At 40.2% G+C, this 14,076-nt stretch overlaps 1 protein-coding gene across 2 annotated transcripts in view; it reads right to left on the bottom strand.

Moving 5' to 3' along the window:
• TIAM1 (TIAM Rac1 associated GEF 1) overlaps positions 1 to 14,076 on the bottom strand; it is a 151,203-nt gene that overhangs the window by 109,934 nt on the left and 27,193 nt on the right. For both annotated transcript variants that reach the window (XM_061192920.1, XM_061192921.1), the window contains exon 4: positions 9,733 to 9,905. In XM_061192920.1, coding sequence (XP_061048903.1) covers positions 9,733 to 9,905 — 173 coding nt within the window. The remainder of the gene's footprint in view (positions 1 to 9,732; positions 9,906 to 14,076) is intronic.

Below are 14,076 nucleotides of genomic sequence, written 5' to 3'. Positions count from 1 at the left end.
CAGACCACTAACTTGATACAGTGTTCTCCAGTGTGGCCACGCCAGGATTTAAACTCTGACATGCTAGAAAAAGCTTTGCAAAGCCGCCAACCTTGCATCACCTTCTCGAACCAGGCAAGTTTAATTAGGGATACCAGGTCCACTCCAGCGCCCTCCATGAGAATCCAGTGGTCAAAAAGGCAGGAAGGAGAGACCACCAAGTGGTACCCTCTCAACTTCTTCCACATGCATCACTTTCCACTAAACAAACAGCAGCAGACAGGTAGAGAGAGTGAATTGTGTGCTTCTTCCTTTTTGCCTGCTGGGGATGCTATAAATACTGTATAAAATTCAGTGAAGGGAATAAGCAAAGTTCTTGCTGACAGAGGAATATAATCAGCAAAAAGTGCATTTTGCATAAGAGCCCCTTTGAGCGCAGAGTTAAGATGAAGCACAGGGCTTCATTATGTATTTAAATAGACCCAGCTTCAATTATCCAACTGAATGGAGGATACTTCGTGATTCCAGATAATCAATGGTTTACATGAGTGGCAGGAAAAGGGAAATTCATTTTAAACAAGAGAGGTACTAGAGAACATATGCCAGATCTAGGAAACTAAAATGTCAGATAATTTGAGTTTATAGAAGCACAAGAATAATTGTAAAGTAGGTTGAACTTCTTTTTTCCACTTTAAAAGAACAAAAAGGAGAAGGAATAAAGTTATGCATTAATTTTAAGAGGCTAGGTGGGAGTGAAGTTCCTGTGTGAGTTCCTGAAAAGTCTTTTTTCTCACTGGTCCTCTGCTTAACACATTTTGGAGTTTTATTTATACAAGACTTAATTAAACCATCAGTGTTAATACCTATAAAGAGAATGACAGATATGACCCCATAATTGTAATCTGGGGCTCCTCTCATCCACTGGAGAAAGTCATGTAACTGGGCACCACTCCCACCCTTACCTCCCAACCTCTCACCCACCCAAGGTGAACTCTTTCAAGAATAAGAGAGGCTCCAGACTCCGGGAAGCCAGACACAAAAAAGGAAGGAACTGTTTACTGCAAACAAAGGAATACAGGGAAACCTGACCCATTGAGTGGCCATGGCAAAGCTGAGTAGCCCCCAGAAAAGGCCAACAAATATTATCAACTGGACCCCCTCCACAAAAGGCCTCCCAATCTGTTCATGCTGTCATAGCCCCCAGCAGATGACAATGTGCACTGATGAGATCCAAGCACTTCTTTGGTATCTCATACTTAAATGTGGTCAGACAACTAAGGATCACCAGACGTGTGATGAAAGCCTCCAGCATAAAAGGCAGACACCAAAGCACATGGATGAGTTAACACGGTGACTGTTATGCATGAGGCCTAGAGAGAGACAAGATTGAAGCAGGAGGATACAGGGCCAGGGGAGGGCAGGCTCCAGGGGAAAAAAACAGTACTAATCAACTATTTAATGAAATGGAGATTTAGAAAATATTGTGAAGTAACCAGAAATAAGCAAATTAAGCAGAAAAAAAAAAAAAGATAGTCATTAGCTACGGGCAAAAAACAAAATGTTGTTCAAGAAAGGAAATAAAATGATAGTACACTATTTGGCTCAGCAGCTAATGCTATTTATACGGTCATACAGCACGGTGACATCGAAACAGCGTAACAGGGACTACCGATTTAACCCCAAATTTTCATGTAACCATATAGAAGATGAGGAAAGGAGAATGTGTGTATAACACAGCTAGATAGTCATCTATCGTAACAGAAAATCAGTAGTTCATGTCTAAGGTCAGTTAAGAAATAGTATTGAGACAGGCTGGGACCTGGGACCCTTTGCTGCAGTACTTGCACCTGGACAAACATCTCCACCAGCAATAGAATACAAAGTAACTATATGGGACTAAAAATAACTGCATACAAGTGCACTTGGAGCAAATTATGAACAATACGATACAAAAAGACCAAAATCCCAGCTGCCACTTTGGAGGTGTCAGGAGCAAAAGCAGGGTACTGTACATGATCCCTGCACATAGCACCACCAAAGGGGTGGGCAAACCACCCCTCCTGCCCGACCCCCCAATCCATCCCCACCCTCACCCCATTTAAGGGTCAAGCTTGCCCCCCTTCAGAGAGTGAGCAAGGGAAACTGTTTCTTGTTTCTCTCCCTCATGTTGCAGCTCGAGTCCCAGTAAAGCCTTGCCAGAACTTCTCATCTGGCCTCTTACCAATTTCTATTGATTAAGGAGTCCAAGAATCCTGGTCAGTAACAGTATAAGCATATTGATGAGAAATGAGGGTAAATGCAAGAAAAAGCAAACAAACAAAACAACAAAAAAAACAACCAGTTAAAATAGTGGAGTACAGTTGCTTAAGGGAGTGAGGATTGGAAGAGACGGTAAGGAAGTATGGGAAGAGAATTTCACTTTAATTCTTTTAAGGTTAATTGAATTATTTAAAACTATGTGTTCGAAACAGAAACAGACTCACAGACATAGAAAACAAACTCATGGTTATCAAAGGGGAAAGGCAGCAGGGGGCAGGGGGATAAATTAGGAGTTTGGGATTAGCAGATACAAACTATTACATATAAATTAGATAAACAACCAGGTTCTACTGTGTAGCACAGGGAACTATATTCGACATCTTGTAATAAACTATAATGGAAAAGAATCTGAAAAAGAATATATATATATATATATATATAACTGAATCACTTTGCCGTACACCTGAAACAAATACAACATTGTAAATCAACTATACTTCAATTACATACATAAATAAATAAATGAAGCTATCTGTTCATACTGACTTAATTACAAATTTAAAATATTGTAAAAAGGAAGAGGAATACTGTTAGTAACATTATTTGGATGATACATAACAGTATACAAATTATATGTTAAAATCTAACTCAGCCACAATTATATCTCTGCACTGTACTTTTAACATATGTGGAGAAACCTCTGAACACACTAATAGTAGGGCATGCACTGCAAACAATTACCAGCCCTGTGCATCATTTTGCATTTCAACATCCATACTCTCCCACAATACTCTCCTTAGAGCAGGGCCAATGGCACCTCATCCTTTGAAAAGGCCCCCTCTGGTACCGGGAATGGGCAGAGTCCAGGAGGGACCCCATTCACTTTCTCTCCTTCAGGGAGCTCTCTGATCCTCTATCCCAAATGGAGCATTAATAAGATGCCCTAAGGAGCTCTTGAACTTGAGTCTATGGCTCGTGGGTCATATCTGCTATTTCTTTCACCAGATGGCATGAGACTAAGCCACCAGAATGGTGCTGACAAGATGATCTGGGTTGAGTCCAATTCTTTACAGAGATTAAAAAATTTGGCCTGGAGTTCCACACATGCCATCGGTGACCCTTCTTCACAACTAACTTATGCCAAAACCAAAGGTAAATATTTCTAAAGTGGCTGGCGAGAGGCAGGGAAATGATCTACAGTGATGAGAAAACAGGACTTAGCTAGAGACCAAGTCAACACTTAACAAAGAGAATACAGACCAAACATTGAGTTTGTCATATCTGTAGATAACTCTAAGTTAGGAGGGATATAAACATCAGGGAAGATCAAATTAAGATCCTAGATGATTTCATTAGAAGGACGAAAACCGCAAAGATATAATTTCAAAGAGGTAAATCTAAGTTCTGCATTTGGACTTTTCAAAAAATCTATTAAAATAAGATGGAGAAGACCTTGATGCTGAGGGTTTGATAGACCACAAGCTGGGTATGAGTCAACCATTTGTTGTGGTTTCTAATAAATTAAGGAATTGACACTAGCATCATAGAGGAAATGAGAGGAACAGGAACCGAAATGCAGGCGGCACAGGGCAGAACCTGACAGGGTGTCAGGTTCTGGAACATGATTACAAGGGAGAGCGTCAAGGAGAGGAACTGAATCATAGGGAGACTGGCTTGGAAACCAAGCAGGGAGACCTAAACAGGAGACATGGCGGAGGGAAATGAGAGCTGTTTTCAAGTATTTAGAAGGTTATGAGAAAGAATAAGCAGGAAAGGCTTACTTTAAACTCTGGGGGAGAATATGGAAGCAAAGGGAAATGGCAAAAGTCACCGGAAAGAACGTATTATCTCAACATGGCGAAGAACTTTCTAGAACTTGGAGCCAACTAACAAAGTGGATGGTTAAAGAGCTGGGAGCTTCCCAGGGATGGAAGCTGTCCAGCTGTCCAGGCTGACCAGCTGTCGGGGGCCTTGCAGAGATGGTGTCTACTTACGAGGGAGGCTGGATGTTAATCTACTCAAGTTCAAGATACTAAATCCTTTCTAAACTCTTTTCTACCAAGTCCACTTGATGCTCCTTGTGAAAGAGGATTTCCAGATTTCTTCCTAATCTGGCTGCCCTTGTCCAGGGCATATGCCAATGACCTTCATCGAGTCTGACACATAGAACCAGATGTGGCACTTGAAGATAATTCCCCAGAGCATGATAAAACTCAAAGCCTTAGACTTTTCACAGAGAAGCCACACTCAACTTCTGTAAAGATACTTGGGGAACTAGTCTCTTTTTCTTATAATTAAAATGCTAACTATAACATTTATTGAGCATTTGCTATCAGACACCTGACTTGCATTATCACATCCAATCCCCAACTCAACATAAAAATATAAATACTATTCTTTTTTTAAAAGGGTCTTTTTAAAATATGCATGCTATAAAAATTAGGAGTTTGGGATCAGCAAAAAAAAAAAAAAATATATATATATATATATATATATATATATATGCATGCTGTAGCCTCATACAAGTGACATTCTTAATGATAAGAAACATTCTATGGAAAGGCAATGACCCCTTAGAGATAATATTTTCTATACTTCTTTAGATATATAATTGCATATGATTTTCTACCCAATCAGGCATCATTCTTACTCTGCCTGCTAACTATGTTCCCAAGGCATTTAATATAGGAATTTAAAACTAATATTAGGATACATTACCATAAAAGTCACTGAGCTTTTTGGAATTGTATGTAACCTCCTCCCGTAATGGATGAAGAGAGGGCCGAGAGGAAACTGTACTTTGTAGGTGATGGGTGCTATTTCTGGCTTCCAGTTGGAGAGCAGAACGCTAATTAAAATAGTTTAAATGCAGGAGCTATAGCCTCCCTTTGCAGACAGGGTAGCACTTCTTCTATATAAGCTGCTCTAACATTCATGCCCATTCCCACCCCCATCCGGCACACAAAACCCCTTTTCTACTTCTGCTGGTAACATGAATCTCCTTTCCATGGGCGAATCTGAATAACAGCATCAAATCAGAAGCATACGAGCTCTGGAAAGTGTGTGCACTGAACTGAGCCCTGGGGCTGGAATAACCTACAAATTATTTCCATAATCGTGCTTGATCTCCCTCGCTTTAGCCTCACCCCCTACACACACAGATTCCTTTCAAATTCAGCCCCTCCAGAGTCATGTGGATTACAATAAGTAGAAGGTAGAAAATGCCCCATGGATCCCAAAGAGCAGTAATTTCCTCTGAAAAGGTTCATTTTGTGCTCTATCCCACGTAAGTAGCATAAAAATTTCACCAAAACAAGAGGACCCAGAGGTTTTCATGAATAAGGTCCTATGTTGCCACAAAAGAATTGTATTCAATGTGACCTAATGGGTATTCAGATTTTATTAGCAACTTTATGGCCAGGAAAGTCCTTTCAAAAGGAATTCACATCATGGGTGTGTAGGTAAAAAAGAGAGTATCCTGAAATCAATGAGATTATCATCTAACCTGTATAATGAGGCAAGAATGGCCAAAATCAAGTTACAGTTTTGAAATATTCCCAATGAGTGGCTTAATTCTAAGAATGAGAAAAAGTCACTTTTTACTGTAATCACTGATTCTTGCCCATGTTCTTCTTAGGGTAAGTAGTGATAGTAATGGGATAAATAATATACTTAGACAATAAGGGGCTTTGGCGAAAGAGAGGCTTGGTTTGAATCCAGCCCCAACACTCAGTAACTGTGACTTGACATCCAATCATTAGCCTTTGTAAGCCTTAGCTTCACAAAAGGGGGTACACAATCCACATCAATTGGTCAAAATATGGATACACAATCCAACTCACTGATTTCTGGAAGAATTAAGTGGATTCACATTGTAAAATACTTTCAAGGCAGTGGCATACAATAAGGGCGCAGTAAAAGATAACTGCTGATATCATAATAATGGTATTATTGTTGTTATTGTTAGAGTAGTTAGGCATTTCCTCATTTGCAAGATATCCCATTAATTAATAAAAAGCTATGCTAGATTTGGAAACACAATGGTTTATAAGTTATATAGAAGAATGTTTTCAGGAAACAGAGCATGTAGATTTTTTTAATAGGATACACAAAGCACTACCCATTAGGGAAGACTTGAGAAATGAGACTACATTAAAATTTAAAAGTTTTGGTATAACAAAGAATACCTTTAAGAGAGTAGAAGGCTAGCCACCTAGTGGAAAAGGATATCTGCAATGCATATAATCAACAAAGAGATGATATACAAAATATGTAAAAAACTGCTATGAATCATCAAGAGAAGAAAGACAACTAAATGGAAAAATAGGCAGGAGACTGAAGTAAAAACTTCACAAAAGATGATATTGAAATGGTCATTAAACCCATAAAAATGTGCTCAACTTCACACTAATAGTTTTAAAAACAAGATCTGACAATAACACGTGTGGACAAGGATGAGGAAGAACTGGAATTCTCCTAGGCTGCTGATGGGAGCATAAATTATTTCAATAATTTTGGAAACTGACAGTATCTAGCAGACTTGAATGTGTGCATATATCCCATGACCCAGCAATGCCAGTCCTAGGTATGTACCAAAAGAAACGTGGACAAATGTATCCTGAACATAGAGAGAAGAATGAATACTCATGGCAATACTGCTCAGGATCCCTACAAACTGGGGTCAACTCAAATGTACATATGGAAAGGTTGCCATACATCCCAGTTAGCCTAGGACTATTGAAACTTATGCCTATTATCCTGGCGTAATTGTTAATAGTGCTGCTATAACTCTTAAAATTGTCTAGTCTCTAAAGTGTCCTCATGAGTCCATCAGAAGCAAGGGGAGAATAAGAACCTCAAAAAGATGATCCTCCATAAAAGCAATAACAACACTGGCAAAAACTGTCAAGATGGACTTTTTCAGAACTCTGGAAATTAAGTCTTGTGACTTAATTGCGGTGCATTTATTGAAAAAAAAAAAAAAGGCTGAATCTCAGTAACAATATTAAGTATAAGGGTATCTTAATGCACTATTCTCATCATCATCTCTCTATCTCCACATTCATGTGAAAACCAGCAGTCAAACAGCCACTGAAGGGGGCAGAATGGGTTTGGAGCTCCCCCAAAACACCATTCTCAGAAAAGTCATTATCTGACCTGTTTAATACTGCATAAGAAATCCCCATTCACAGGGCTTGTAGCTATTTAACTTGACTCAGAACTCATTCGTGTACACAACCCTTTACTCCAGGCCTGTTTGTAAAAAGCAATCAGTGACAACTGTTTAATATCACAGTTGCCTTAGGTTGTGGTAACAGTTGGGGCAAAAGAGAGTTGACTGAGAAACTTTAGGAAAAGCTGGGGAGTAAGATATCCATAGTCCTAGAATTTAGAAGGTCACATACATGCACAGGACTGTACACACGCTCAGAAAACCCTGAGAAGGCCCTGTGCTCACCCCTCAGGCTGATCTTGAGGCTCTGTGCAAGCAGAGGTGAAGACTACGGCAGAGCTGTAAACTAACTGCCTAAGTGTTGAAGAGGTACATACAGAGGTCCTTGGGAAAGAGTAAGAGATTTATTACTTCTGGGCACTTAAGGTAATCTTTCCAATCATTAGAGAATATCAGCAGTGAAATAAAAATTATTCTCTTTTAAAAAGAACCAAATACAAATTCTAAAGTTAAAATGTAGAATAACTGAAGTGAAAAATTCAACAGAGGGGCTCAAGAGCAGATTTGAACTGGCAAAAAAAAAAGAATCAGTGAACTTGAAGTAGGTCAACTGAGACTATCCAGTCTAAGGAACAAAACAAAAAAAGAATACAGAAAGATGAACAGGGTCTCAGAGATCTTTGAGACACAATCAAGCATAGTAACTTAAACATAATAGGTGTCCCAGAAGGAGAAGAGAGAAGAGACATGAGCAGGAAGACTATGTGAAAAAATAACAGCTGAAAACTTTCCAAATGTGATTCAAACACATATATACATCAGTACATCCAAGAAACTCAATGAATTCCAGGTATAATAAACTGAAAGAAATCAATATTTAAACATATCATAATCAAACTGTTTAAAGACAAATATAAAATCCCCAAAGTAGCAAGAACAAAGCAACTTATCTATAAAAGGGATCCTCTTAAGATTAACAGGTGATTTCTCATTAGAATCTATGAAGGCCAGATGGCAATACAGTGATATTTTCAAAGCACTGAAATAAGACTGTCAATCAAGAATTCTATACCCAGCAAAACTATCTTCAACAATGAAGGAGAAATGAAGACATTCCCAGATGAACAAAAGTGTTCTGGCTTAGATAATATAATACACGTTCACTCTATTCAACCAGTAAGCTGCATGTATTCATGTAAGGTTGTAGGGTGCTAGAACCTTCTGTTTCTTGTCCTGGGTGGTGGTTACTTTGTGACACTTCATTGAGCAATGAATTTATGTTTGTGCACTCTTCCTTATGTGTGTTTTACATCATAGACTGAAAGAAAGAAAAAATACACGCTTTTTGACTGTTCACAAACAAAATTACTACTTTATATTTCTTACTTTAATTGCCCAAATGGAAATAACTATAGGGGACAAACCCAGAAACATGGTGAAATAACCTATTACTCTCTGCCATGCCTTTATTCCAACTCTCTCTGTGGCATGGAATATCCTCACTGTCAATTTCACTCAGTTCATCCCCACTCTTCCTTTAACATTCACTGTCAAGGTTTACCACATCATAAAGATCAATTCATTCCAATGTCTGTCTCCCATATTATATGTGAACATTTTTAAGTGTAGAAACTGTATCAAAATATCTTCTTGGTATTCTCAATATCACTGTGCATAGCACATAGGAAGCATGGAATAAAGTCTTGAGGAATTCCTGTATTATGGGAATAAATGAAGAAAGCCCAACTAACTAACACCACAAAAAAGTGTATCACAACTGACCAAACTCAAAGGATTCCCTATAGAAGCAAATGTTAACCCTGAAGTGATAAGCAGGTTAGTATTTTTTAATACAATTAACCATCAAACTTCAAGAACTTTCAGTACGAAGTTCTGAAAAGATGAGGAAGAGAAACTGGTTGGGTATAGCTAGTCATTTCTGGGATGTCATGATTTTACTTTATGAGTAATATTAGAAGAGAACATATTATGATGAAAAATTTTGACAGTGCAAATCATGTCTAAATTAAGGAATTCATGATCCTTTCTCTAAAGTGCTACACAAATGATATCGAGACTACAGTGAAAAATCCTTCAACCCACACCCCTCCTCGGGCGTCACTGTGGAGGCCTCTGGGTGAGTTCAATCATTCCTGGAACTCAGTATAGACGTTTATTTTGTCATTCATCGTTTTTGTTCCTATAATGTGCAAAAGATAGAACCCACCACTCAAAGGAAAACAGGGTGAGGTACATGGGCAGGAGACGGAGGTATCTGGTAAGAGATTTGAAATGCTCTGCAAAGGAGGAGCCCAACAAACCTGAAAAAGGAAGGCATCACCCAGGGAATTGCTGAGGCAGAAGACGAAGTCCTTCTTGGGGTGCTCAGGCACGGCCTGCACGATACTGTTCTCCACCCAGACGGCATGCTTGGGGATGCTGTTGTGGTCTATTCCAGACCTACCATCGTTCTCGTAGAAAAAAAGCGTGCACCCTGAGGAGATAGAATGGGGGTCCACGTGAGTATTTGGTGCTCATGCAACAAAAAAGTCTGTAGTGGAAACTGTTGCTTGTGCCCTGTTACCAGGAAAGGGCTGGAAATGAGTGTGAAACCTAGGAAGTAAAGAGAATGGGGCCATGCTTGTACTAAGTCTTGGATGGGCTTGGACAGAGACTTTTTTTTTTTTTTTTAATTGAAGTATAGTTGATTTACAATGTTGTGTTAAGACTCTTAAATCACAGTTTCGTCCTCAAGTTCTTTAAGATCTTACTTCCTGTTTTAGAATGTGAGAGATATCCTCACAGGCATACGGGGGTCTGGTGGCTCCTCTGGCCAGTGGTGGCTGAAAATTCAGCTCCTCAGGCCTGAACAGCAAGCACCGCTGAGTGAGGACTGGCACCAGTTCTGTCCCACTGGAGTCCCTCCCAATATGTCTCACAGGATATGCAACCCGGAAACACAACTTATTGGGTTTTTTGACTATGCACTTGGAGAAAACAAAATATAACACTGGCTTTAGGTGCTTTCAGGATAAGAAAAGAAATGACAGACTTTTAGTCTCAGATCTTTTCTATAAAATGTTTTTCTAGAGATCAGCCATGTCCTTGTCCCTCCTGGAAGAGGAAATGCATGGCACACATATGAAGACCTGAGGGAGGCCAGAGGCCTGGTCCACACTTAATTATACTGTGAAACTAAATGAGACAGGAGCAATAAAAACCTTTCCTACATTTGTGGCAAGGTGGGTTCAATAGATACCCTCCGTCATGGCCTACACGTGAGGTGCACTTTATTAGTAATTACTCACTGAGCACTTGCTCTCAAGTCATCATTTCAGGGGAAACCTGGGCCCAGCTTTCTGACTCTTTAACTTCAACATAAGCCACTTGGTCCGTCTTCAACATCTTTCTTACCACAAGCAAGGGCCACCGTTTATGTGAATCACAAAGACTTCCATGTACAATCTACTCCCCTGCAACATGAACTTCCGTAAAGCAAATTTGTAACTGACAATGTAGAACGATGGGGATCAATGGAAAAGTCACATGAGTGCAAAGGCGATTTCTCCTAGCCCGTAATATTTCACAGGAGCATGTAACAGCTGCTGGATGCAATGTCCCCCAGCACAGCCGCTCGCAGCACGCTGGCACGCGAGGCCCACTTGTTTCACAGTGTTTGCCTTGGTACAGCCTGACCGTGAGCTCTGCCTAAAAGTCTATTGTACGGTGTTCCTGAATTTCATGGTTTTATAACTACTGTCCTTGTCTCCATAATTCAGGAGTTTCAATTCTTCCTCTAATCCATTCAAGTTATATTCACTTTTTTTTCTTAAGGTTGTACGTTTTCTGTGATATTTCTTGTTAGAAATTAGGAATGTTATGAGTGTAATTTTAGTAGGGTTTTGTTTTCTATTTTTTTAAGTTTTGGAGTAATAAGTTGCTTACATATAATTTAATTATATACTTACGGAGTGTTCTGCCCCGACCCTATTTTTCTTATAATTCCTGTTATTTTGAAGATCTCAAGTTTTTACAGGAACATAGAGGTCACATTCGGAATCATCTATACCTCCTCTTTCCATGTCTTAAGCTAACATAGATTCAGAGACACAAAAAGAAAAGAAATGGAAAGGGGAGGCCCTTTTCCTCCAAATCCGAGGTTCCTCAGGTGGGGTAATCTTGCTGAATGAGGGACATTTGGTGAAGTCTGGAGACATTTTTGGTTGTCACAGCTTGGGGGTGGGGAACAGAAGGAGGTGAGTAGCCGTCAGGGATGCTGCTAAACATCCTACAAGGCCCAGGACAGGCCTCATGACAAAGAATTATCCAGAAAATGTCAATAGGCCTTCTGTTGAGAAACCCTGCTCTAAATAATCCTTAGGACTAATATTCCGCTAATGATGAACAGATCCTTAACAGAAAAAGAGCAACACAGCTTTACTATTAATATCATAGTTTGAGAACAGAGACTGAAGCCTATAGATAATGGATACGGGGCATCCACACATTGAACATCTTATGTCTTCCCAAATAGCTGTTTTCATAATTTTTCAACTTTGGTTTACAATCGCCCGTGACGGTGGGTGGTTAAAAATCAGCTTGTACTCAATTATCCACATGTTCCAATTTTAAGACTAACGAGAAACAGCAAATCTGGGAACCACGTGGTCCCTGGTAACAGGTCCATTTACCTTCATCTTCACTTGAACATAATCTGTATGCTTTTCAGTTGTGGATAGAGACACTCCAGAGATTCATTCTAAATAAAACCTTTTTTTGTAAAATTAATTATTCTGTCAAAAGTGAAAGAATCTTTGGAGAATTTTCTAGCCTACGGTTCCCAGGTACTCTGCTTTTTATTCCTCCATATCCAAGCCCAAGTCAGCAGCAAGCCGTGCCTTTGAGTGGCAAGGACAAGCCCCGAGTTTGTCAATATATAATGGGACCTGTCAGGAGTAAGAAGCAAAGGACTCGGCGGCTCTGTGCTCTGGGCCTGGATCCTGACAGATTGTGTCACTCAGATCTGGGTCACCAAGAAAGTGAAGCCTCCCTCCTCTAATGGGTGTGTGGGCTGAGCACCCACACCTTGCCTTCCGTGATCATTTATTCTCTAAAGGAACAGCAGAAACAAAACACCCCCGCTTCCACGTCGCAAGTAAAAAATCACCTAATTATTTTTATTCTACGTCACTAACAGTGTTATTCTCATATTTAGTGTAAGAATCACTTGGGAAGCCTGTTTAAACCACAAATTCCGGGCCTGTCATGGGCTGAATTATATCCCCCCAAGTTCCTATGCCGAAGTCCTAACCCAGGGCCTCCGAATATGGCTGTATTTGGAGATAAGGTCTTTACAGAGGTAATTAAAATTAAATGAGGTCATAAGGGTGGGCCCTAATCCAATATGACTGCTGTCCTTATAAGAAGAGGGGATTTGGACATAGACAGGTACAGAGGGAGGACGTGAAGATACTAGAAGAAGACGGCCATTTGCAAGCCCAGGAGCGAGGCGTCAGAAAACACCAAACCTGATGACACCTTGATCTGAGACTTCTAGGCTTCAGGACTGTGAGAAAATAAAGTTCTTTTGTTTAAGCCTCCCAGTCTGTGGTACTCTGTTATAGCAGCTCTAGTACAGGGACTAATACAGCGCCCCACCTCCAAACTGTGAGATTCGGCAGGTATGGATATAACCCAGGAAGCATCTCAGGTGACCGTGACTGCAGGTGGTCTTCTAATCATGTTGTTAAAAACTCAGCATTAGTTAACAAAATGAACAATAAGATGGGCTGCTAAAGGGAACAGAGGTTGCAGCGTCTAGTGGTGTGTGGACATTTAGGGGAGGAGCAGAGAGCAGGGCCCCTCAGACATGACCTTGTAGTGCCTCTAAATTAAGCCAAGGCAGGTCCCGCGTGAGAAAGAACAGTAGCAGTTCTCCAAAATGCTCCCACAGAACGAACATCTGTGTTTCACAAGCAGAACCATGATATCAAATACACTTTTCCCAATTCACAATGGAAAACTAAAAGCAAAGTGTGCTGTGCATATGTGTAAACTGATAGAATTTGCCCAAATTCAATGTTCCTATTTCACATGTGTGTTCAAAATTTCATATATACTTTATATAGACTATATTATGGTATTTGATTTAGCATAGAAAATAACATTTAAAGTTTAATATCAGTAATTCCTGTGATTTTCCACAGAAGGTACTATGGCTGCTAGAATTCCACATCTATTCAAACTTTGAAACCACTAAGGTAGACTTTCCGAATGAGAAAAGGACATGAGAAAGAACCTGACTCTTCCTAAGACATCCTTGGAAGTGGAGCAACAAGATGAAATAACCCAGCAAGTCTTGAAAACTAGACATGAAGAGAAAGACAGCATCCCACCCTAAACATGCAGCAACATTAGACACACAGGCCCTTGGCAGTAGGGGAAGCTGCCCTGCACCGGCTGTCAAGAGGAAAGACTCCTCTATGGGACAGTTGGTTGTTCCCCAAAACACACAACCCCCTTTCTTCTGCAGTAATAGAAACTCCAGTGCTCAGTTGGGCCCATCCCTGCCTGCCTTGCAGCTAGGCTGGACTCATTTCTGGCCAATGCGATGGAAGCAGAAGAGATGCAGGCAACTTCCAGGTTGTACCCTCAGCACAGAGGGA

Source organism: Eubalaena glacialis, chromosome 6 (genome assembly GCF_028564815.1).
Source record: "Eubalaena glacialis isolate mEubGla1 chromosome 6, mEubGla1.1.hap2.+ XY, whole genome shotgun sequence".
NCBI classification, from domain to species: domain Eukaryota; kingdom Metazoa; phylum Chordata; class Mammalia; order Artiodactyla; family Balaenidae; genus Eubalaena; species Eubalaena glacialis.
This window is presented reverse-complemented; position numbering and strand designations above follow the sequence as displayed.